The following is a 25,294-nucleotide window of genomic DNA, read 5'->3' on the forward strand; positions in this document are numbered from 1 at the left end:
TATGTAAATGGTCCGCTTTTTCAACCCTGCAGCAGGGAGCAAGCGTGTACAGTTGCGTGGGCGAACCTCGAGGAACGATGCGTGGTATAGTATAGCCTGTTAAGAAACTTGTATTGCATGGCATGATGCCTAAAATTCAGAGACTTTTTGAGTGTGTAGGCACATTCCCTCCCAAATCTTGTCAGATATCCAGTCCCAACTCGTCTGCCCATTCGTCACGTGCCCCGATTGTTTGATTCGGGGTAGTGTCTTGCAGGATCTTGTACAGCGAGGATATAACGGTGCGGGCTCCGCCAGAATTGGCAATGTACGCAATCGCCGGATCATCAGGGGCTTCATCTGGAAATGAGGGCCACATGGAATGAAACGCAGTCCAGAGTCTATAGTATTGGAGAGTCTCTGTAGCGGATCCAGTGTGCCCCTGTTCCATGTTTGGGGGTTGATGAACCTGCCCTCAGGGTAGAAGTCGGACAGTGCCTGATGCCCTAGCGAACCCCAGTGCCAGGCCAAGGTGGTGTCATGTGTGGGTTCCAGACCAGGGAGGGACCACACGGGCAGCCATTTGTAGTATGGGGAGGATTCAGGTGTCGGAAAGAGCAGGCGTGTCCAGGCGTGAAGAGTCGCAGCGATTGGATCAATAGGAGAATCGGGTGTATAATGTTGGTGCAGGATAAGAGACATTATGTTGATACCCTCGGCTGCCAGTCGCTCCAACTTGACATGTGGGCGTACCGGAGAGCCCGGGTACCAATGAGTGGCGTGTTGGGCCTGGGCCGCAGTCCAATAATGGATCAGATCAGGAGCTGTGAGGCCCCCTCGTTTGTATGGGAGTACCATATCAGTCCACTTCTTACGAACCGCACCGGAGTGCCATAGGAACTATGCACAGAGCAAGTGTAGTCTGGTGAAGTAGGCCTTCCCGGGCCATACGGGTACGTTGCTAAAAACGTAAAGGAGCTTGGGGAGTAGAATCATTTTAATGAGGGAGTCAGCCAGCAACGGATAATGGAAGAGCACGCCATTGCAGCAGCTTAGTCTCAACTTTCTGTGCTACTGCTGAATAATTGTCGGCCAATAGGGCAGGTTTGGTTAGGGATATTTGAACGCCCAAATATCTAAAGCCGTCCGGAGACCAACGAAGGGGGAATTGTTATGCTCACCTGATTCCCACGGGGGCGTCGATCTGGACTGGCCCGCTGTTGCTTCCACCAGAGTAACACGTAGAGCCGAGATGACAGACTGGACAGACCCACTTAGCATCGTTTGTTGGACTCGTACAAATATCTTTCTGCAATAGAGAAGGGGAATTAACCTCCCGTAATATGAGCGTTAACCCGCCTTCCCACTCCCCTTGTCTGCCCACAGAACACTCCTCTTAATCTCACCTGATGATTTGGAAAGATGAGCTCTCCGTCCTGCGTCAAGCGCAGGGGCGCGTAGACGACCAGCTACTTCACTGGCGTGGAGGAATTGGCGAGTTTCAGTATTGACTCTGAAGTCCAATTGTTCGTAAGAGTTCACAAGTCTGATCTTCACTCTGCCCGATTCCTTGCAGATTTAAACCACTAGAAGAGTTCCAAGTGGCAATTGGTAAGATCCTGGTAAGTCTATTGTGGTTCTCCCCTTAGGGGCCGGGGTGCGGCGGTGATGCAGGATTGACTGCGCCGACCCGAAATGAGATGAGTACCCCCCCTGTGGTAAATCAGGTAAGTCTTTGTGGGTGGTTTGTATTGCCCTTGCTCACCTATTTGTTCTTGTCTCCCCCAGGTGTTGAAGAATGGCCTGGAGATGCTGGGTTCGCGATGGAGTAAAGGAATGCAGCCCCGGATGGTGAGTTCAGCACGGAGGTGCGTGGCAACGCACCTGTGAAGGCTTCTCTCTTCCAGATCGACGATGTGCTGGATCAAGGATTCAGGTAAGGGTTTTGTTCTGATCTCTTCTCCTTTTCTTGTTCCAGGTGTTCCAGGGCTGAAGCGGGCGTGGCTGAAGACTGGAGCTGCTGAAGACACGGTGAGCGTTACGCTGCAGAACGCAGAATACCGGGAAGCACGTGTGACTGTCCGGGTGTGGCTTAAATAGCCTTGGAAGAAGTTCCAGGTAAGTATTCTTCCACAGCCCCACCCGAGAGGAAAGGAGTCCCTGAGATAAAATAGTCCCTCTAAGCCTCATTTGGTTTGTGGCTTCGTGCAGCATGGTCTGCATCAGGTAGGTATGCAGCATGGTCTGCATCAGGTAAGTTTTCTGTAATGAGCCTGGTGCCCATGGCGCCAGGACTGACTTTATTCTTATGAGCCTGGCGCCATAGGCGCCAGGACTGTAGCCAAATAGCCCCTAACTGGGGTTTTTGGGCATGCTTCAAGTGGCATGATGCCTGCTTCCGGGGTTGCTGGGCCTGGTTTGGCTTTCCGGGGGCAGGCATCGTGACAGGAATTCAGAAGCGGGTTGTTGAGTAGATTTAGTGAGTGGGAAGATCTCGGACTTTGAATAGTTAATTGTGAAACCGGAATGGGCCCTGATGCGGGTGATGTCGCTCAATATGGGGTCGAGGTGGGTTGTGGGATCTCTAATGTACAGTAAAACATTGTCTGCGTACAGGGATATAATTTCAGGGCTATCTGTCAGTCTTATCCCCTTACGAGTGTGACGAGCTCGGATAAAGTCTGCCATCGGTTCTATCGCTAGGGCAAATGAGATTGGTGTGAAGGGACATCCCTGTCGGGTGCCCCTAAAGAGTGTGAAGAGAACAGAGGTTAGGGAGTTTTACTCGCGCCACAGGGGAGGTGTAAAGTAATTTGATGTAGCCGATCATATTTGGGCCGACCCCCATTGCCTCCAGTACCTACCACATGTAGCGCCAGGAGACCATATCAAAGGCCTTTTGAGCATCCAGCGTAACTGCCACAGCTTGCACGTCTTGGTCTATACGAGACATAACATTAAATAACCTCCTGATGTTGGTGGAAGTAGATCTCCCAGGAACAAAGCCTGTCTGATCTTCGTGAACTAAGTATGTCATAATGAGTAGGAATCGATTCGCTATAACTTTCGCGAAGACTTTCGTGTCAAGGTTCATGAGGGAGAGAGGTCTATAAGAACCACATTCATCTTCGGGCTTACCAGGTTTGAGCAGGACCGTGATAACAGCCTCCGGCATGGAGGGGGGGCAGAATAGAGACGCGTAGGGATTCGATCCAGATCTCGAGCAGCCTTGGAGCTAGTATGGCGACATGCTCTTGATAGAATTCGGCAGTGAGTCCGTCAGGACCCAGTGCCTTACCTTTGGGCAGATCCGAAATAGCGGTCACTATTTCATCCGGGGTAATTGGGGAGTCCAGCTGATCTCGGGTAGAAGGAGATCTGTGGTGGGGATCTGGTCAAGAAGGTCGCGAGTGTGTTGGTCGGTGTGTTCGATAGGCTGAGAATAGAGGGAGCTGTAAAATTCGGTGAAAACATCTAGGATTTGTTGGTCGGGCCACTGTGTGTCGCCCTGTGCGTCTTTGACAGAGGTAATCGGTGTCTGGCCAGACTCTCTCCTCACGAGTGTAGCTAATGTTCTCCCGGGCCTGTCTCCCTCCCCGTATTTCCTGGCGGCCTGAGGGCGGCTAAAGTATTGGACCTCGTTGGTGTCGAGTGCATTATATGTATGGAGCTCCTCGCTGATTTGAGCAAGGCTATTGGGATCCGCCCCAGTGGAGCATCGCAGTTCTAATTGCTTCAGTTTGGTTTCGGAGCGAGCAAGGGCAGCCCTAATTATCTTCCATACCCCCGCCTCACGAGAGATAGACATGCCCCTAATATATACTTTGAAGGCGTCCCACCTAACCGCGGCCGAGGTGTCCTGAAGGGAGTTGTGCTCAAAGAAAGATTCAATGTCCGCTAATATTTCAGCCCTGAATGCAATATCCCCGAGGGCCTTGGATTTGAAGCGCCAGGTGGAAAATGTCAAAATAGGGATTCCCATTCCTACAGATATTGTGACTGGCGCATGGTCAGAGAGCTTACGGGATAGGATTCGGGAGCTCTCCACCCTGCCCATCATTTTACGTGACACAAAGAACAGGCCTTTCCTGCACAAAATGTTGTGAACAGACAAATAATAGGTTTACTCCCTCTGCTGGGGGTGTAGTGTCCTCCAGGCGTCGCAAATATTGAGTGTCCCAATATGGTCCTGTAGTCTGCGTGCAGCCCTGGACAGGGCTCAGGGAGCCGTACCAGTTCTGTCCAAAACAATATCCAGAATAAGATTTAGATCCCCTCCCCATATTATCGGAATACCTACATAGCCCAGTAATATGGAAGTTATAGTGTCAAAGAATTCAGGAGAGTCAACATTAGGGCAATAGGTATTAACCAACAGGTATTCGCTGTTCACCAGTGTACAGTGTAGTATAACATAGCGGCTTTCCGGGTCAATGTAGCTTTTATGCAATGTAAACTTAATTGATTTATGAATCATCGTGAGAACGCCCCTAGAATGGGTAGAATAGGAGGTGAAGAATCTAGCGGGGCCCCATGTCGGGGCTATGGTCCTCGGCATGTGGCCCCCAGAGTGAGTCTCCTGTAGAAGCAGAATCTTACACGCATGTCTATTGGTATAGGACATAATCTTACGGGCCTTAGTGTGATTGCTCAGTTCCCTAATGTTCCAGGACATTGAGAGTGGTCATTTCAGTACTGGGTAAATAACCTGTAATGTGCATTTAATGAACCTCCCAAATCCGACAATAGTATTGGCTACCCACTGTGAATCTAAAAATATGGTTATAACCAGACAATGCGTGTGCCGTGCAACCTCGTATGCCCTTTTTGAGTACCGCCCCATACCCACCCACCTCCCTCACCACCACCCCGAGAGCAGCAGTGTGAACATTACCCTCCCTTGACTGTAAACGGCTGGACCGTCCCCAACTTGGCCCGAGCCGTACAAAAGCCCAACTGGGGCTAACCCACTTCAATAATATGAAGAACATTGCAATCACAGCGGGGTACGCCATTGCCGTGCACTGGCACGCTTGGAACCCAAAAAGGGTCTGTTGCAAACTAAGCAGTTTTTTTGCGGTCTTGTGGTGCTAATCCATAGGTCTAACCAGCAGCAGGGGCCTACCTTAAAGGCATTGACACATTGTGATTTGAACGTTCATAACCAATAGGGATATTCAGGATGAACAGTACAATAGTGTATAACTCTAGCAATCAATATCAAGGATGCTAGCTGACATGTATACAGCCGGCTCCATACAACAAGACCAATGAAATAAAGCAAACTATAGATGGTGTCGACAAGCAATACATTTCTCGATGCACATAGAGACAGGAGGACTAGAGGGTGCAAGCCTTAAGCCAGGGTCAGTCATTCTCCATGATGTCCTCAGCAGGAGGATGAAGCGGAACATGTGCCTCTATGAATTTCACCGCTTCTGAAGGGACCGTAAAGAAATAAAGTTTGTTATTCAATGTGAACTTTAGCCGCGCAGGGAATAATATGACATAAGGGATATTTCTGTCTCTGAGCAGTTTCTTTATGCCGAGAAATTGTAGACGCTCCTGCTGAACACCAACCGAGAAATCGGGGAAAATCCGGATCACCTGCGATTCCATTCTGAGCTCTCCTTTTTCACTCGCATGCCGGAGAATCAGGTCGCGGTCTTTAAAGCTGAGGATTTTCGCAATGATGGGTCTCGGGAGAAATCCCCAGGCTTGGGACGCGGTGACTGCGCCCTCTGAGCACTCAACGGTGAAGAAGGGGGACATGTCGGGGTTACCCAAGAGGTCCTTCAATAGATTCTCAACTGTCAGCTCGAGTCGGCCCTTCAGCGCATTTTCTGGAACCCCAACAATGCGTATATTGTTCCTTCGTGATCTGGATTCTAAATCATCACATTTGGCCTTAACCGACTTCATGTCTGCAACCAGAGTGGATACCGTGTCCTGTATCGTGGTTATATGGTCCTTGTTGGCACTTATCCTATTTTCAGTCTCTGTGATTCTCGACCCCTGCTGGTCTAATTTGGTCCTGAGAGTTGCCACATTTGCATTAATGTCATCTAGTTTCTCGTGAAAGGCAGCACATTTTTTGGCCATTGATTCTATCATGGAGGTCAGGTCTGTAGCAGGCGCCTCAACGGGGTTCGGCGAGGCCGCCTGGTCGCCCGATGCATGGGTCGAGTCAGGTCTCGGGGTGGCTCTTGCAAATTTGTCCATGGCGCCCGACTTATTGGCACTCCTGGACCTATTGGGCATGGCGCAATATGGCTACTAGATGTTCGAAATGCAGTGTATCGCTGTCATGAGCAGTATGCTCACAGGCGCAATGTATAGCTTTTGTGCGTGATGTGCAAGCAGAGAGTATGTGTCACCAGGATCAAGATGAGGGCCCAGCTCTTATAGTGAAAGTCCAGACACGCTGTGCAGGCGGGTGGGAGCTGTAAATGCCTGGAGCCAGGGGGATTGATGCCCAGGGAGATGAGCGAGAGACCTTAAAGGGAGACAGCCTTGATGACCACACAGAGCTCAGGAGCAGTGGTCCGTGCGTGATGGGTCCAATCCAGGGGAAGCCAGGATCATGAGGGAGAGCAGCCGCGTTGAGAGCGGGGGGGAGGGGGAAAGCAAAATCAAGTGGCAGGCAGTCCCGAATTAAGCAGCACCCCCCCCCACGCTCCTCACCTGTAGCCCGGCAACATCCAGCAAGTGGGCCGCGGGTCCCCAGCAAGCCCACAGGAGGGAAGCGTGGAATCCAGTCCCTTGGGGCCGCAGGCAGCGCCACAGTGAGCCGGCCGCAGCGGGGGCCCCTCCAGGCAGGCTGCGGCAGAGGACGAGAGCCGCACAAGAGCGCCGGAGAGCACCGACAGCCTCGAGGCCGCAGGCAGCGCCACAGTGAGCCCGACGGCCGTGGCGGGGGTTCCTCCAGGCGGGGGTTCCTCCAGGCGGGGCGCGGCAGAGGACAAGAGCCGCACAGGAGTGCCGGAGAGCGGCGCCAGCCGTGGGGTCGTGGCGGCCACCGTTCCACGGAAGTCGCGGGACGTGGGCAACAGCGTCCCGCGGAAGAGCAGCTCGCGCTCAGCAGCACGGGTCCCGGAGGCGGTCCAGCGTCACCTGACCCAACCTCCAGGCAACGGGCTCGGTGGGCGCACACAGCAGGAGCGGGCCGGTGGGCGGAGAATATCCAGCAGGGCGCAGGAGGCCTCACTCAGTGCACCCGAGCACCAGGGGCGGCCCAGCCCAGCACCAGGGCAGCGCGAGCCAGCCAGATGCCGGTCCAGAAAGCACAATTCACGGCCAAAGTCCACAGGCACACAGCCCGTGCCTAGAACAAGGTAGGGGCCAGGTATGAGGCCATAGCAAGGTGGCAGACCGCAGATTTTGAAGGATATAGAACAGCAGTGCACGGAGCTGACAGAATAGGCAGCCATTTTGTCGGCTGCTCAACAGCGCCCCCCAACACAGCTTGTGTTTTATTCCCAATAGTGATGTGACCTCTTTGAACAGGTCGTTGACAAAATGAGTACCATTGTCTGATCATGTCACTTCACATATTCCCCATCAGGGGAACACATCTCTGACCAAGAACTTTGCTGCACACTTTGTGTCCGGTTGGACACGGGGCCCTGCTTTCACCCGTTGAGAGAAGGGACACCAACACAATCAGATGGCGCCATTGCATCTTTCTCCCATGTCTGCGTAATCTAAATGCAGCTCACGGAAGGGCCCTATAGAACGGGGCAAGGTACCTCACAATGTTCTTACGGTCATCCCTGAATTGAACACCTGACATGTTGTGCACTCGACCACCGTTTTAGTGAGCTATTCCTGGAGGTTTGGGATGAACCAATCCTCCTGGAGATCTGCTGCTATGTGTTTTGAAGTGTGGGCAGGAAAGTGTAGCTGTTTGAATGTTATGTATAACAGTTCTTCTGGCATTACTACTGTTCCTGTTGTATCCTGTCTCCATAATAGATCGGTGGGCGATTGGGTACACCCCTGTTTTTTGGCCATAATTCTTGTTCTGTTGGGGGAGCCCTACTCTGCATCTCTATCACATGGGCAGTGTGTTGTAATCCTCTGCCTTTGGCTCCCCTCATTTGCTCGTCATGATACATGTGGTACTCATTGGAAGATGACGCAGCTTCTTTTGCTGCCGCATCTGCGTTTCCCAAAGAGAATTTCGTCTTCGTTGTGGGCGGGTTTCTGACATTTCACTATTGCCACTACAGAGGACTCTGCCAGTGCTTCAATTAGTTTATTCAGTATTTCTGCATGTTGTACTGGGGATCCATCAGCTCTTCTGACCCCCCCCCCCCCAACCCCTCCTCCTCCATCTTTATAGCCCAGCATGTACTGTTGTGGTTAAGTATGCCGAGTCAGAATAAATGATCTCTGCGCATCCCCTTGTTGTGTGAAGAGCTTTGATTAGTGTTACAAGTTCTGCTGCTTGTGCTGAATAGTGTCTGGGTAGGTGTTTTTTGATCAACACTTCCTCCATCCTCACCACTACTGCCCCTACATGTTTTTCACCCATTTCTTGGTCAATTGAAGCTGAACCATCAACGAAGAACACCTCTCCCTCCTCTAAGGCATTTTACCTTGCTTTTGAAATTTTATCTACTCCTTCGTATGTTGCACAATCATGCCCTTGCATGTCTTGGATGGTGCACGGACTGTAAGGAATGTGGCAGGATTTACAGTTTTGCATCTTATCACATGAATATTGGTGGTGACAGGATGATCTCGTAGGCTGACTCTTTGTGTTGTGAGGGTAGACTTCGATCTTTCTAATATAGCAAACTGGGAGTGTTCCATGTACAAGGTGACGGAGCACCCAATGACAATTGGCAAACTTTTTTTCAATTGTAAAGGTGGCTGCTGCAAGAGCCTGTTTGCAAGAGAAATTACCCTGCATCACTGAATTGTGTGCCGCTGTAATAGGCCAGAGCTTTGTGGCCCATGGAGCTTTTTTGTGTTAGTACTGCTTTCATGGAATGTGAAAAAAGGTAGAATGTGTGCTGTTAGTGAGGTGTGGCTATTACTGGTGCGGTACATATTAATCCCTTTGTTATTGAATGCCGTTTGCATTTCTGCCATTCAAATTGTTTTTTTATTTTTTAACCATTTGAGCCTCTTTTAGGGCTTGTAAGAGGAGCCTTGTGTAATTGAAGATCCACGCCCTACAGTAATTGCAGAGTCCTAGAAACTTCTACATCTGTGTTCTGTTTGGCAGAGGCGTGCACTGTTGCAGCGCTGTCAGGATTTATTCTCTTGCCATTTTTGGAAATCAATTGGCCCAAGTACAGGACCTCGGCCAAACAGTACTGTATTCTTTTCTTATCAACCTTTTACCCTTTTTGTGCAAGGAGCTGTAGAAGGATAATAGAATCTCTCAGGACCAGGTGCTCAGGACTTCAATATTGCCAAGATCTTCGTGCAATATCCTGTTGAATATTCTTGGACTTTTGTAATCTCCTTGGGGCAGGCAGCGGTTTTCATACCTTCTCCCCCCATCTCCCTCCCAGTGTTAAAGCTGTGAGATACTGCGTTTCTGGGTAAAGGGGCACTGAGAAAGGCGTTCTTGAGGTCCACCACAGTGAAATGGGTGGCCTGTCTTGGAATGCTGCACAAAATGGAAGCAGGATTTGGGACAAGAGGGAACTCCTTTTGGACAATATCGTTGAAGGTGTGGAGGCCCTTGATCATACACCAACTCCCCCCCCGTCCCCCCCTGACGCTTTCTTAATGGGGTACACAGCCGAATTGCATGGTGAGTTTGAGGGGACAATTATTCCTTCCTCTTGGATCCCTCTCTGGACAGGGGATATTGTTTTACTCTGGGCAATATAGCTCTTGGCTTAAGTGTTATTTTTACAGGGGTCACTTCTCTCAATAATCCCACATTATGGGGTGGTCCACAGGTGGGATGGTACTTGTTGCATATCTGTGTTATAAGGAGGTAATCTACTGGGGATGGCTACGAGGGGGCTCAGTATTTTTCTGTACTGTACCATATCACAAGGGATACTCCTTTCTAACGCAATCTCCCTGTCCGTGAACAATTCTTCATCAGTCAACTCACCCATGGATGTTCGTACCTATTACAACAATTCTTTTGGCAGACACTTGCACACCTTCCAGATCGAATGACCGGATTGTACCAGCTACTATCTCTGGGGTGGCTATGGGCGCAAGACTAAATCTGATGGTACACTCCATTCTTTCTTGGTGAGCTCAGGTACTGCTTTAGCTAGCACTCTAATTCCATAAATAAACATTTCGGGATTCACGGGTATTGCTCTCAGCTTTACTTCATTGGCCATTGCATGTATGATCAACATTACTCTAAGGGAACACATGCAAGGGGTGGAACAGACAACCCCTCTTACGGTAACTGATAGTCATGTTTAATTTACTGAGTAAATCTCTTCCTAATAAGTTGACAGGTGAACTTTCATAGTACACTGAGGGTGCTCGTACTACCCCCCCCTCCTATCCTAACATCGAAATCTTCTGGACACACAAGTGCTCTCTGTGGGCTGCCCTAGTAGGGATAGGTGTCTGTCCCTGGATAAGAATCTTCTCCAAGCACGCACGCTCCTTGATGAGGTGCAGGTGTGCTGTTTGGGGTGGTGGCGAAAGGGTTATTGTTGCATGCTGCTTGTGGATTGGGACGATTTTTGGGGTGTATCGAATGTGCGGGGGTGGCAGAGTGTGCCATAACGGGCATTCGAGGTTCGAGGGGGTGGTTGTGTATACTTTGGGCGTAGCTCATACGCCCCCCTGGGCTGGCCCATGGGGTGTTTCTGTAAGGCTGATTGTATTGATGATGTCCTCCATGTCTGCTGCGGCATACCTTTGAAAAGGGCCCCCACCTTCCACACGACTGGCATTGCCCTTGGTTTGTTACCTCCTCTAGGGCCCTGTCCTCCAAATCCTCCTCCCCTCGATTCCCCGGGACCCACCACGTGCGGGTCTTCCTTGCCACTGAGGTCACACAAATTGTTGTTCTCCTCCCACTGTTCCTGCCCACACCACTGCCGTTTTCGCCTGTGTGGAGACACCCCCCCCAATCTCACCCCCCCCCCCCGGCTCCCCTCAACTCTCTGGAGACGGCGCAGATGCGACCTTCACTAATTTTGTCTGTACAAGTTTCACTTCCTCAGCTAACCTCCTCTGGATAGTGTCCTTTTCTCTTTCTTTGATCGTCCTACAATGGTGTACTATAATGCTTTGAATCTTGGGCCAACCCTTTGCTTCTATTCCTGCTTTCTTGTCAAGGGCCTTCTGTACTTACTTTGGTAACCCGCACTGAAAAATGGATAAATCTTCATGGGCTTCTCCTTTTTCTCCTGCATTTCCATCCGCCATAGTTTTTGGCAACACATTTTATTGGTTTTAGATGAACAATAACATTAACACATTAAAGACATATAAACAAATGCACAGATCTCAGACTTGAGTCATGGTGCGGGTATCTTGGCTTAGTTCCACAGGTGCATTACAAATTGCTTAAAATTATCCACTTGTTGTTCGATTATTGGTCAACATTTTAGTTAGCATTTTGTTAATCGTCTTCCCATCTTTGCCAAATCTTATGCGCTTTGCCGGGGCACCCCCTGGCTGTGTATATTCGCTGCTCCATTATGATGGACACATCTACGTCTGACACCGAATTATCATATTGTGGAGCAAGGTCTGCCCCCCACAGTTGTGCCACGTTTGTTTTTGTAAGGCCAATGGCCGTCAAACATTAGTTTTTCAAATCGTGTCATTTCTCCATTCTCTTCCACTCCCAATACAAATAATTTAGGATCCATAGGAATCACCTGGCCCATGACCCTTGAGTTTTTCACAGCATTGTCGCCAAAAAGGTTGGATCTGTGGGCATTCCAATAGTATGTGGAAAAAGGTTCCTTGCTCCTGACATCTCAAGCAGTTAGAATCTGTAATTTTACCCCATTTATGTAGCGCCACTCGTGGATAGTACACTCTATGTATGATTTTAAACTGTACAAGTCTGATTCTAGCAGATCTGGCAGCCACTCTGGGGTACATTAGGGCAGCAGTCCAGTCCTCCGGTTGTATGGGGCCCAGGTCTCTTTCCCACTTTGTTTTTAAGCTGTCTAATGTCTGGGTAGCAAATGAGGAGACAACGTTATACATCAGAGGTTGTTTTCACATCTATTCGTTCTAGTACCATGTTTCTCTCAATTGGTGGGCATTCAGGCATATCCGACAAATCCGGTAGATGCGTTCCCAGTGCATGCAAAATTTGTCTGTAATGGTATTATTCAGTTAACGGGAGATTACATTTTTCTGCTAGGCTTTCAAACTGCACCATCCTACCCTGCTGCATCACTTCATTGACTTTGGTTATCCCAGCCGCCTCCCATGTTTCCAACCTTGGAAGCCCATCCAGTTCAAACAGATGCCTATTCTTCCGCAAGGGCTGAATCGGGGTGATCTTCCTGTCCTAGCCCATGTGTTTATGTGCCTCTACCCATATCTGTGTCGAGTGGGTCACCATTGTGCAAGGGGGGGGGGGGTGTTTGATAGTCTGATAAAGGCTTCCAATGGGGGAGATTCCCTGTCTTGCATGCAGGTCTGCTCGAATGTGTGGGAGTTCTGGGTTGCCATGAAGAATGCCGTTTACAACCGACATTTGGGTGGCCCAGTAGTATGTTTGTAAGTGTGGGAGATCAAGGCCGCCTTCCCAGATGGAGCATTGTAACGTGCAGAGAGCTATCCACAGGTGTCCTTCCCCCCATAGTAACTTCCTGAGTATCCTGTCGATTCTACGAAACTCTGTTAGGGGAATGTGTAGTGGTGCATTCTGCAGGATGTATAGAAAACGCGGAAGGGCCAGCATATTAAATAACGCTGCTCTCCCCAGTAGGGTGAGAGATGGAGACGTCCAATGTTTCACATCATTCGCCAATCAGTGATTGGGTTCAGGTTTTTAGATATGTATTCCCTGAGATTTGCTGTGATTTGAATACCAAGATAGCGAAATTGTTGCATTTCCATTTGGTACGGGCAGGGGTTTTGGGTGATATTGATGATCCCCTTCAATGGAAATAAAGTTTATTTGCCCCAGTTCACCCTCAGCCCAATGAACAACCCGTATCTTTGCAGTATCCGTGTGACGATGGGGCACGAGTCTGCTGAATCACTTCGATAGATCAATAAATCATCAGCAACTACCCTCCCAATCATGAGCCCAGCGAAAACCCCTCCATGCCTGTGAGTCTCGGCATCGCCGCCAAGGGTTCAATCACTAGAGCGTACATCATCGCCGATAATGGACTGCTTTGTATTGTCCCCTTGCCTAGGTTAAATCTGTGTGACGGCCATCCATTCACCCTCACCTCCGCCGTTGGCGAGTTATACAGGAGTTTCACCCAGTCTATGAATTGTTCCCCAAAACCCATTCTCTGCATTATCTCCCATAGGGCCTACCAGTAAACGGTCAAATGCCTCCTCGAGATCAATTGTAAGCATTGCAAGAGACTCTTGAAGTGTTGACGCTCTCTCATTGGCCAGATGAAGCCTGCGGATGTTCATCCGTGTGGACCTTTTGGGCATGAAACCGCATTGATCTGGGTGGACCAGGGATGTTATCACCCCTTGCAGTCTATTTGCAAGTATTTTAGCCTCTCCATTTATGAGAGAAATTGGCCGATAGGAGCTGCAGTTGTCAGGAGGTTTACCTTTTTTGGGGAATTACTACTATGGTAGCCTGTTTCAGGTCAGGGGGGTGGGGCAATTCCCAAGCTTTTTGAATGCAGAAACATGCAGAGCATATGTGATGCTATCTCATTTCCTCCGATTTTCTTCCATGCCTCTATTGGGAACCCGTTTGGTCCTGGGGTTTTCCCAGTTTGGAGTTGAGCTAGTGCAGTCAGTAGTTCTTACTCTTTGCTCTCCTTCTAGGTTCGCCCTTTGCTTTTCACTCAGTGCCGGGAGGTCAATCTCGTTTAGGACAGAGACATCAACCGGGCCCATCGGGGCACTGTATAATTTTTCATAATATGCCGCAAAGCTCTCCGCAATGTCACAATCGGTTGAGGCCCACCCCTCAGGGTCTGTGGTTATGCATCTGATCTGTTGGTGCCCTTCATCCCTCCTCTCTAACCAAGCCAACATTTTCCCAGCCTTGTCCCCAGGCTCATAGTCATGCCCATATCGCTATGTGCTTGTTTCGCAGTCTAGTGTGACGTTGTGTAGCTTTTTTTTGTGCTAGGATCAGGGACCTATTGTCCTCGGGTAGGTTCGTGTTAAGATATTGTGTTTCAGCGCCCTTTATCAACATCTGTCCTATGTGCTTTCTTGTGTGCCGCAGTCCACCCAAGGATCTCACCCCTAAGAAAAGTCTTATAGGCTTCCCACAGCACAGTAGTATTGGTTATCGAGTTCTCATTCAACTCGAAATATAGTGGCAAGGCTGTCTGGATCTTTTCCACTAGGTCCGGGAAACCCAAATATTAATTATTTAGCTGCCAGGTTGGTGGGGGACGGGGTCTGTCTGATTCAAGAAGGATCAGCATGGGGGAGTGATCCGATAATGCCTCTGGGGAGCAGGGTCGCCTCTGTCACCTTGTGGGCATTTGCCTTGTGGACATTTGCTGCCGGTAGGAAAAGAATAGTCTAATCTGGAAAGTGATGCATGTGTCCCAGAGTGGAACGAGTATTCGCAGTCTGTTGGGTGTAAATCGTGCCATACATCTTTCAATCTCAATGCCTCTGTGAAAGTCGTTAGCTTGTTGGGTAACCCTTGGCTTCTTCCCCCTTATGTGTGTGCAGTCAACCTCGTTCTCCATGACCTCGTTGAAGTCCCCTCCTATTATCCAATTGTCTGCTGCGTCATTAGCTAGTATGGGTGTGACATCTTCTATTAATGCTTGCATGAGGCCGGGGGGTGAGTAAACCGCTAGGATGGCTACAGATTGATTCCTCAGTGTGCCATGAATGTATACAAATCTCCCCCCCCCCCCCCCCCCCCCCCTTCTGTTTCTTGGGTCATGTTGGCGATCACAGAGGGGATGCTTTTATGGAATAGGATCAAGACCCCTCTTGATTCCATGGAAAATCCAAATCCAGAGTGTATTGCTTTACGATAATTTGTTCTCTTCAAGAATTGGCATGAGGTACCCGCAAGGTGAGTTTTTGTAAGGAGTACTACATCTGGACTATGCCTGTTTAAGAATTGCATCACCAACCTTCTTTTAATAATATTACCAAGACTGTTTACGTTCCACGTTAGAAACTGTAACTGTTTGTCATTGAACTAACCTGTGTCGGCATGTGGCTTCTGAGGGTTTGTGTGTAGCATTGCGCACCTTCCCTGGAGGGTGCCCATAGCCTTTTGTGCCAAGATTACCCATGTGTGCCCGATGTATGGTGCAAACAATTGACCTGTGTTTGAATTAATTGCAATCATCCCCATACTCCAACCCAACCAGAAGCATTTGTCACCCAGTAAAACTAAATGGAATCTTAAGGCTGACCAAACGGTACTCTGCATTCCAGTCAACCCAACTTACAAACCTTGGAACACAACGCCTAAACTATTTGCCAAGTGATAGCGGTGGGGGTCCTTGCGGTCTGGGCTGCCAGCTATTAAGACATCAAGTATTGTAACGCCAACAGGGTGTATTTGTTGATACATCGTCCTACTTTATCGCAGCGTATCTTGCATAGTAGTTCTGCGGTCTCTTTCGCGTCAGTCATTTTCTCCTTCGCTTCTGGGTCCCCTAGTGAAGTGTGGGAAAAAGGCACTTTTAGAGCTGTTGAATGTTATGGAACCTTTTGGTTCTGTCCATGTGAAGTATAGCATCCCGGTCCTTGTAATTCAGAAAATTTTCTATTACTGTGCATGGGGGGCGCACCAGGTATCTGTCTGCCTGATGGCATATAATGAGCTTGTTCTGTTGAGAAGAATTTTGATGGGGTCTTGGGAGCGAATAGATCGGCGAGCCATTGCTCTAGGAACAGCTCCATATTTGGGCCTTCTGATTTTTCAGGCAACCCAAGAATCCGGATGTTGTTCTGTCTTGCCCTGCCCTCCACCTCCTCCACACGTTCCTCAAGTGCCTTGATGTGCTAGAGCTCCAGAGACTTGGTGGTTTACAGTGCTCAGGCTGTCCTCAGTTTCTGAGATGCGGCCCTCGGCTTCCACCGTGCGTGCCGTTAGTTTCTTCAGGTAGTGGCGCAAGAGCGATACCTCGGTGCTCAGACCATCCATTTTTATTTCCATAGAGGTTCTTGAACTGTCAAAAGCATTCATGATATCTTTAAGCGATAGCTGGTCTTCGCCTGCTTCCATGGAGTAGGTTGATTGGGCCTGTTCCTGTGAGGGCGCTGGGGGTTGTGTATTGATCCATCTTACTTTGCATAATTGCGTTTCTCGCTCTGTTTCCCCATGATGCCCGGGCAGTGCTGATTCAGGCAATTACTTGCGTCGTTGTACTGGGGGACGGGGGGGGCCCACAGGGAGAGAATGTGAGATCAGTTTGTGTATGGTACCGCAGGGCGGCTGCCCCTGGCCATTCAACTTAAAGAGCTAATGTCCTACCCTGTTACAGTGTCTGTGGTAGTCCTGCGCACTTCTGGGTTACCACCACAGCTTCAGTGCTCCTTCCTGTGATTCTCCTCTCCCACAAGTGGCGTATCGGATGTTTCCGGCTTATGTGCGGTTGTTTGTAGCAGAGCCCCATTCAGTGAGTGCCAGGGGAATTCTGACTGGACCTGGTGTACCTTCGCTGCCACACACCTCAGTTGGGTAGGTTTGTATCGACTCCTTTTTGCATGAAATATGACCGCTCCGATTGCAGCAGGATAGGTCTGTGTTCCGATTCGATGTTGTCGCTGGAGCTGCGCTCTTCATACACTTGTGTTGCATTATACGCGGGAGTGGCAGCGCCGCCACTGAGGTGTCATCATTGTAGGCGCAACCATTACCTTCATGGTCTGGAGGAGATGACCACACCAAACCAGATCATGGGCTGGGAGAGGTCGCCTCTGCTGGGTTTGCTGGTCGTGTGGCGCTGACTTTTCTGTCGCCGCGCATTTTCAAGTCGGCAGATCCCAACAATTGGCAGTGCATATTCACTAATATCACTGTCTGGATATCAACTGTAAGTCTGTCAAGCACCGCACGTGCAGTTTGTTACGTTGCCTCACAGGTTTCTCACCCCGTAGGTAATTGTGACAGGGAGGTGACCACAGTACAGGAGCATGCCCTCTGTTGGAGATTGCTGCCCATCATATCAGTGTATTAGTTGGATTCAATTTCGCTTACCAGGTTGACGTCGCGAGCGCCGGTGGTTCAGGCCCATACGTGGTTTCAGACTGGAAAACAGCATAAGTTATCCGTTGGGCGTAGACTGTCGCTTGGGCACATAGATCTCAGACACCCTACCTCTTTCCTGCACGTTGGGTGTGCTGAAGGTTAGTCCATTGTTTCTGTGCGTTACAGCAGGTCTTTGTCAATAGAGGAGACGCATTGATGGATCCCCAAAGTCATTTATGCCGTAGGGGCTGCTCATCCCGCAGCCAGTCTGTTTATTCTGCAGATGGAGCATTCAGTGTCCACGTTGCATTGCTCGCTTGTCCCTGTGGGCTGGCCGGTACTACTTGTATCTGGGGACGCACTATGACGTGTTGCAGTTAAGTATTTGGTCACTGCACTGTCTGCGTCTCAATCGGTTCGTAGGCCACAGCGATCTAGTGTATCGCACTCGGGGGGGGGGGGGGGGGGGGGCAGTTGGGGGAGGGAGGAGAAAGAATGCCTGCTGCGCCTCACTCCACCGCTGTGTTGACCAAGATCCGTGCACGGCAGAAGACACCTCGCCTCGCTCAGAGCAATAGGGCTGGAGTCTGTCAAGCTTCTCAGCTGTACCCGGGTTAAATTATGGAGCGCCGGTCTCTGTGGCAGCGTTGTGCCGTCAGTTGTATTTCACGATGTCTTGTTTGGAGGAGCCGTCGCTTTAACGCCGCCTCCTTCTCTGCTCTCGGTCCCGGCGGCCAGCTTGCCAGTAGGGATGTAACGGTATTACGGTATACCGTTAAAGATACCGTGAACCACTTAATTGAACAATAATAACCGTCACATTGTTTATACCGGTATACCGTTCATACCGTTAAGTGTGCTTTTCAATCTGATTTGGAAAGGCTGCAGCAAGCAAGTGCTGTGCAGTCTTGGTCTTGCAGTGTTGGATGTGCCGTCTGCCAAGTAGTTTCAGTTGGAGCAATTTTTAAATGCCATTCCATAAACCACACGTGCCTGACACAAAATCAATATGTTAGCAATAGGAAGAATAAATACAGTGCCAAGAAGGAAAAGGGTTTATTTTGGGTTGGCGGCTTTGAGGTTTATATATTTATAATGGCTAAAGTTTTCTAAACATATGAAAATGGGGGATTTCCCTGGTTCCATCATTGAATTTACATATAAGTCGTCACACTGCAAAATTTACTCATCTCTGTGGGTATTCCCTGCTGCCATACCAAGGTGTAACATGTCCGTGATTACTGAACACCAATTGGTCCGCAAGTAAACTAAAGGCTGTAACGTAAAGAGAGGGTGCGTGTTCGTGTGTATGCGCACAAGCGTATACTACCATCGGACTCATTGATCTGTGGCATGCAGGTTATCAAAATGGCAACATGTTCATCTTCACCAGCAGCCAGTGGGGGGGCTAAAAGCCTAAATGACCACTTAAGAAAAGCCATTCAGTTTGCTTTGCCAGTCGCAGCAGGGCTCCCCCCGCCCCTCCTCCTCTCCACACATGTGTTTGAGTTTGGTGGAAGCAAGGGGTGGCATTTCAGTGGAAAGTATATTGAAAAGCCCATTTCTGGCCCTGGGTGCCTGGTTTTGTTTGTGATGATAAATCTGACGATGTATGACCTTTTAGAAAATATTTGTTAAGATTAGTTAACTCCTCCTGCTATACCGCGATAACCATGATATACCGTCATTTGGCAAGAAGGTTATTGTACCGTCATAAAACTAATACCGTGACACCCCCTACTGCAACTGCAGCTGTTCGCGCCAGGTTTACTTGCGCATATCTTCACTCTTGTTTTCTGATTCTGGCCGGCAGTATAGCGATTGTGTGTAGAAGGGCTTTACCTTTTGAAATTATTTTCTATAGCTGCGCGATGTGAAATCCAAGGATATTAGGCAGCATCTAGCTGGCGGCCCGAGAGCAACGGGGAATCGCGTCCTCATTGCTCGCCTGCTGGCCACGCCCCTCCTCCATCCGGCACTGTTGATGATTCCACCCCTTTTCTTTTATCTGAAACTGGAGTCTCTTCAAACATCCACCACGGGTCTAATATCTCCCTTCTATTTTGTAACTGTTTTCCTCTGTGTTTCGCTGTCAGGTATGTGGACAGGTGGTCTATTGTTCCCCAGTTGAACGACCCATCCTCCGGGCAGGCATGTGATATTCACTTCCCCTTAGTTTCTGTCACCCACTGACTGTCTGTGAAAGTTCTTAATTTGCTCACTTTACCGGGAGAGGTGCTTGCAAATGTGGGATAGCGGGGTGTCTATCCTCATGACTTGAACTCGGGTGTAAAGTCCCCCCCCAATGATCGTAGGACCCCCTCCCGTTAGCTTTCCTTCTATATCATGTATTAGTCTAGTGTGTACATATAATAAAAAATTAGTTGGCGCCATGCACACCAAAGTGTATCTTGACTTTTTTGTATAGTCTGATATTCTATTCTTGTAATTATCGGAAGTCAAGGTGGGGGGGGGGGGGCAGGGAATAACAACCCTGGCATATGGGTTGTGGAAAAAGTGAGAACAAGATAAGTTCCCTGTTGGGGAACTCCCGTCCCCTGCACACTGTCTGGGGCTATGTAGCCAAGTATTTCAGAATATGTAGTTGGATATTCACTCTAATTCATGAGTAAAATTTAAACCTTACATTACTTGCATAGTTTGATTATTAGGTATAATAACAATGACTTTCATTTTTCACTTGTGCACAAAAGACAACTCATAACTTGATCTTTAGTTTGTTCAGGATTTATTGGTCCAAACAAAATTGCCCAACGCGTTTCGAGAATGGTTCTCTTCTTCAGGGGCTGTGTTATGTAAATCAAACTTTAAATCTGGTAAAGCAAATTAAAAAATATTCTAGATTAGATCCAGGATACACACTTTAATTGTTTTACATAATTTCTAACATTTGTTGCTCAAACACAAAAATTGTAACTTTTTATATCAAAGTGCTGCTAACGCCCCGGTATACCCACTGTCTCTGGGTGGACTCACAGGTTATTATTGGTGTTCCTGGTGTCTTCCCATAGTAAGCTGGGGACAGTTTCGGTTGGATAAACATTCTTAATTGCTTTCAAGGGTAAGTCAATCTTGGATTGGAACTGGAGAAGGAAGGGGTTTTCATAAGTTTCACAAAGCAGATCAGAATTGTACGGTTGGCCTATGGGTTTTGGGAAACGTGTTTTTTTACCCTTCATAGGTGGATTAGGCGACATAACAATAGATCATGAGGGTATTGGGTATGGGAGGTTATCCTCAAGGGCAAATGGGGGTTGGGAGGATACCATGTATCTAATGAATCGTGACACCGCCCGAAGGTTGCCTACCCCCATGTGATCCTCCCCTCATATGATCCTCCCCTCATATATCCGCACCCAGTGTTTGCATTGGGTAGTGGGTGCCGTCCCCTGACCACGTGGGAGGCGATCTCCACTGGGAAATGGATTCATCAGTGATCCGAGGTCTAGGAACCAACGGGTAACTTAAGTGGTAGAATCTGAGCCAAGTCCATGTCCAAACCAGATCAGAGTTCACAAGTTAAGTAGATGTTGAAAACTGTATCCAATAATCAGGTAGAGGTTGCCATCAAAACGAGCCTTACGGCAGAATAAAGCGCACAGCTTTGAGGCACGGGTGCTAGCTCTTGACTGGTTTATAACGAGTTGTGACCCAATGGCATTCTGTGCGTGATCCTTTCTGGGTTAAACGAACACCGCTAGTTGGAGTTGCGTGTCCTCCTGACCCCAAACTCGTTGCACAGACTGCTGAGCAACGTAGTCCTGCATGTCCTCTGTATTGCAAGCGGGACAACAGAATCTTCCAGGTAGTGTTTGTTCTCAATGCGCAACAGTTCAATTGTATCAATTTGACACTTTATTTTTTATTGGCAATTACTTTTTGATGCTTAGACCTGCTTCGGAATTGGTGCATGCCTTGCCTTACCACATGCTAAGCATTCTAATTATGTGTTCATTTATTTTAATTGTGTAAGCCACTACCTGAATAACTTGTTGTGGTTCATTTTGCGAAAGTGGTACTTGCACGAATGGACTGCCAGCATCTGCACTTGCACGCACTGAAACCCCCTTTATGAACTTTTTATTCCTTGCACTACAAAATGCATGCAGTATGTGATCATGAATTCGAACGAACATGGGTATAATTTCCTTACTTGCACTTGGTGGTAAAAACCAGTGTGTGCCGCCTGCCGTGTACACCTGGATGAAGGCATTTGACATGATTAAAATCGCACCTATTGCTTTTCTGCCAGCTGTTGGTGGAAAATCATTTGGCAAGCGGAGCGAATGGGTTTGGTGGACGTTCATTTCGGCCTTTCCTTGTCCACCCCCACCACAGCTTACTCAAAACATTAAAATCCCCTGAAATGATACAATGAGGGAAAACCTGTCTGTAAACTATTTTTGAAACGTGCTTTTTACTCTCGATTTGGTGCTCCAGGTGAATGAAAACATCCCCCCCACCCACTGATTGCTCAATTTCTTGCAGATGCACACCATAGCTTATAGTTGTCCTTTGCATCGTTATGCAAGTTTGTTAATTTAATCGTTGTCATGCAATGTTATCTGTTGACGCACAGGTATGATACTACAGTAAATATATACACTATTGTTCTTTCCATGTACATAGTAAACCGGATAATCCACCTTGCAAAATGTCTGTGAATATGATGGATTTTGTGTGTGTACAGAAGCGTCGCCTTGATAAAGAGTCTACAGGGCATCCGAATCACGTAAGTGCAGTGCAGTGGCTATAGTTTGTTGGAAATAGTAACCATGCACCCTGTCTAATCACCGTTGAGGAAATGGCTTGGCAATGGAGGTTTGGGGCCCTCTTAATAGGGAGTTAATGACTGACTAAATGAACTTTAAATGTGAAAAGGCTGCAGTGCGTGCACCTGTCACCATGAGGATTTATTTTAAAATGGACCAATGCAACCATCAATGGGGTGGCTACTTTAATTGCCCTGTTTTCTGGAGGTCTCCTTTACGAACAATAACCACTTGTCAGCAAGGCTGTCATACTTTATTGATCAGTAATCTTGCTTCTTTGCTGAAAGTAGGTACTTAGTCAAACATTGCATTTAACTTAACCCCTTAAGTGCCAATGACGAGTATGCACGTCCTTTTTGCGTAGACTTGCATAATAGCCTGGCACTTAATTAAGCACTTGGAAGGATTTTATGCTTATAAATATTAGTGCTAAAATATGACCCCTCTCAAATCTATGTACAAGAGCAGGATAGCTATGTTTTAAACATTTGCCCTACTGCATTTGTTTTTTCATAATTTTTTTATTTGATAGAAGGTTGGTGCAAATTGGTCCAAACTGGCTCAAACTCGCTGCTTTTTTAGTTTTGGCTATTAGGTGTCTCTGAAAAGCGCTCCCTCTAAAGCCAAAACTATTGTCATTAACATAAGAGCTTTAACATGAGAGCTTGAATGCAGGATTGTAATGCTTTTCAATGCAGGTTGACATATGAGGATGGATCTATATGGTTTGGTTATGTGTCTCGCCCATTTAAACGCCTATCGTTAATGGTTGATTCCATTTCACACCTATTTTCCGTCCAACCACACCTTTTTGCAATATTTGGCTGATTTTTCTACTGCCGTGAATTTGCCAGCCATTATTCCTTCCAAAATGGCGGCTGCCATTTTTTTTTTTTTTTTAAACTTCAATTTTTATTCAGGTTTACAGAAAGAACAGTTTCCCCATGTCCTCCCCCCCCACCCCGCACCCCCACCACCCCAACTTGTGCCCACCCCCCCTGTCCTGTGTCCAAGCCAAGTTTGTTGTGCCGGGAGACTCGCAGCGTGTTTTCCCTCCAAATGTGATGCAGCTGGTGCCCTTAACGCCGTTAGGCCTGGAGCCGTCTCGCCCCGGGTGCTGGGCATCCCCGTCCACTGAGGTACTGCTCTCCGCTTGGATCGCCCCATTGGGTCCGAGTTCTCTCACCGGTAGGTTCAATGGACCTCCCATCCCCAGGATTGTTGTATTCCATACCAGTTTGTAAAGAAAGCGCTGGTGTCATTGTTCACCATGGCAGTCAGTTTATCCATTATAAACATGTTTTTAACCTTTTTCATCCACTCTTCCTTGGAGGGGGGCTCCGGGCTTTTCCATTTTTGTGCAAGGGCTACTCTGCCCGCCCGCAACATTGTCTCCCACATCCTCGGGTACCGGTGAACTTCTATTTCCTCTGGGGGGAGGCCCAACAGCATCGTCGGAGGATTGAGAGGTAAGAGTTCCTCTATCACTTCCGCCATCCAGCCCCTCACCAACCCCCAGTACACCTGTGCCTTTGGACAGTGCCACCACATGACTCCTGGAGCCTGCTTGCCCACACCCCCTCGGGCACAATGGGGACACCCCCGAAAACATCTTAGACAGTTTCACTGGGTCCCTATGCCACCCTTGCCGCACCTTGAAATTGTGTTCCATATCGGCTGTGAAGAGGTTCCCATGGAAGGCGATTTTGAATATTCTGGACCAGGAGTCCTCCGAGATCTCCTCTCCCGCCAGCTCCTCCCAGAACTTGCGAAAGGTTCTCCTTCCCTGGAGGTCGTACGTATTGAGAATTTTATACATGCTAGAAACCGCCCCTTTCCTCGAGGTCGCTGCATCTATAAGCTTTTCAAAGGGAGTTAGCTGTCTACTCACACTGGAGCCCCACGATTGATCACATAGTATGCCCTTCAAACGGAGGTACTCAAAGATGGACAGGGATCCCTGGCCGAGTGCGTCTCTCAGTTCTTCGTAGGGCAGGAATTCACCCTCCCTGAACAGCTGTCCCGCCCATTCCAATCCTTTGTCCGACCAGACTTGGGAGAACCTGAACCCTTTGCTACCCAGGTTAAGGGGATGCCCCCAGAGGGAAGACATCGGGGATGGCCATGTAGTGAGGTGCGCCGTCTGAGGGCCCTCCTTCCAAATGTCCCAGAGGACTCCCAAGGTCGGGTGGGCTTTCAAGTGACTCGCGATTATTCTCCGTGGGGCCCACAGGAGGTCGCGAACCTTCAGGGGGTGGGTATCCATATCCTCCAGATACGACCAGTACGTCCCCATTCCCTCCTTCATGTGTTCCAGGAGGACCCGTAGCTGAGCAGCCCGAAAATACAGGCAGAAGTCCGGCAGTCCAAACCCTCCCTCCTCCCTGGGCAGCGTCAGCGTAGTCCTCGGGGTTTTCCCCTCCCATATGAAGTCCCGGGTGGAGTTCTGTAACACCCTGAAAGTCTGCTGAGGGACATTGGTTGGAAGTGCCGTGAAAAGATATAAGAGCCGTGGCAGTACATTCATTTTAACCGCCATCATCCTGCCATACCAAGAGAGGATCATCCCTCCCCACCTCCTCAAGTCTGATGTGATCCCTTCTATTATGGGGTCATAGTTCGCGGTGGCCAGTTTAGTTAAGTCCCGTGTGAGGAGAACCCCCAAGTATCGAATTTCAGCCTTCCCCATTGCAATCCCGTGAAGTCTATCCAGGGGGTCTAGCCCCGGGTCCCGGAGTCTCATAGGGAGCAGGACCGATTTCGAGGCATTGATCTTCAGGCCCGAGAAGCGTCCAAATTCAGTTATCAGGTCCAGTAGGGGGGGGGGGTGGCGAGGAGCTAGGGTCTACCAGGTAGACCAGAATGTCGTCTGCGAACAAGGAGTTTAAATTCCACCTCCCCCCTGCTAATCCCCTTTAATTCCTGGGTGCGCCCTGATGGCTATAGCCAGGGCTTCTATCGTGAGGACGTATATCAGAGGGGAGAGAGGGCACCCCTGTCTTGTCCCTCGGGAGAGGGGTAAAGCATCGGTCAACTCCCCATTCACTTGGACCCTTGCCGTGGGAGCTCTGTAAAGGGCCGTTACCCAGCTCATAATGTGAGCCCCAAAACCCATCTTCCTCAGGAGGAGATCCATGTACCGCCACTCGACTCTGTCAAACGCCTTCTCTGAGTCCAGAGAGAGGACACTTGCGTTAAGCTCCGACTGTTGCGCAAAGTGGAATAG

General features: G+C 48.9%; 1 protein-coding gene across 3 annotated transcripts in view; it reads left to right on the forward strand.

The window, feature by feature from the left end:
* Positions 1–25,294, forward strand: part of C8H10orf143 (chromosome 8 C10orf143 homolog) — a 147,518-nt gene that overhangs the window by 49,138 nt on the left and 73,086 nt on the right. For all 3 annotated transcript variants that reach the window (XM_069611447.1, XM_069611448.1, XM_069611449.1), the window contains one exon: positions 21,926–22,028. In XM_069611447.1, coding sequence (XP_069467548.1) covers positions 21,951–22,028 — 78 coding nt within the window. In that variant the 5' untranslated portion in view covers positions 21,926–21,950. The remainder of the gene's footprint in view (positions 1–21,925; positions 22,029–25,294) is intronic.

This window comes from Ambystoma mexicanum, chromosome 8, assembly GCF_040938575.1.
Source record: "Ambystoma mexicanum isolate Mex_15411 chromosome 8, UKY_AmexF1_1, whole genome shotgun sequence".
NCBI classification, from domain to species: Eukaryota; Metazoa; Chordata; class Amphibia; order Caudata; family Ambystomatidae; genus Ambystoma; species Ambystoma mexicanum.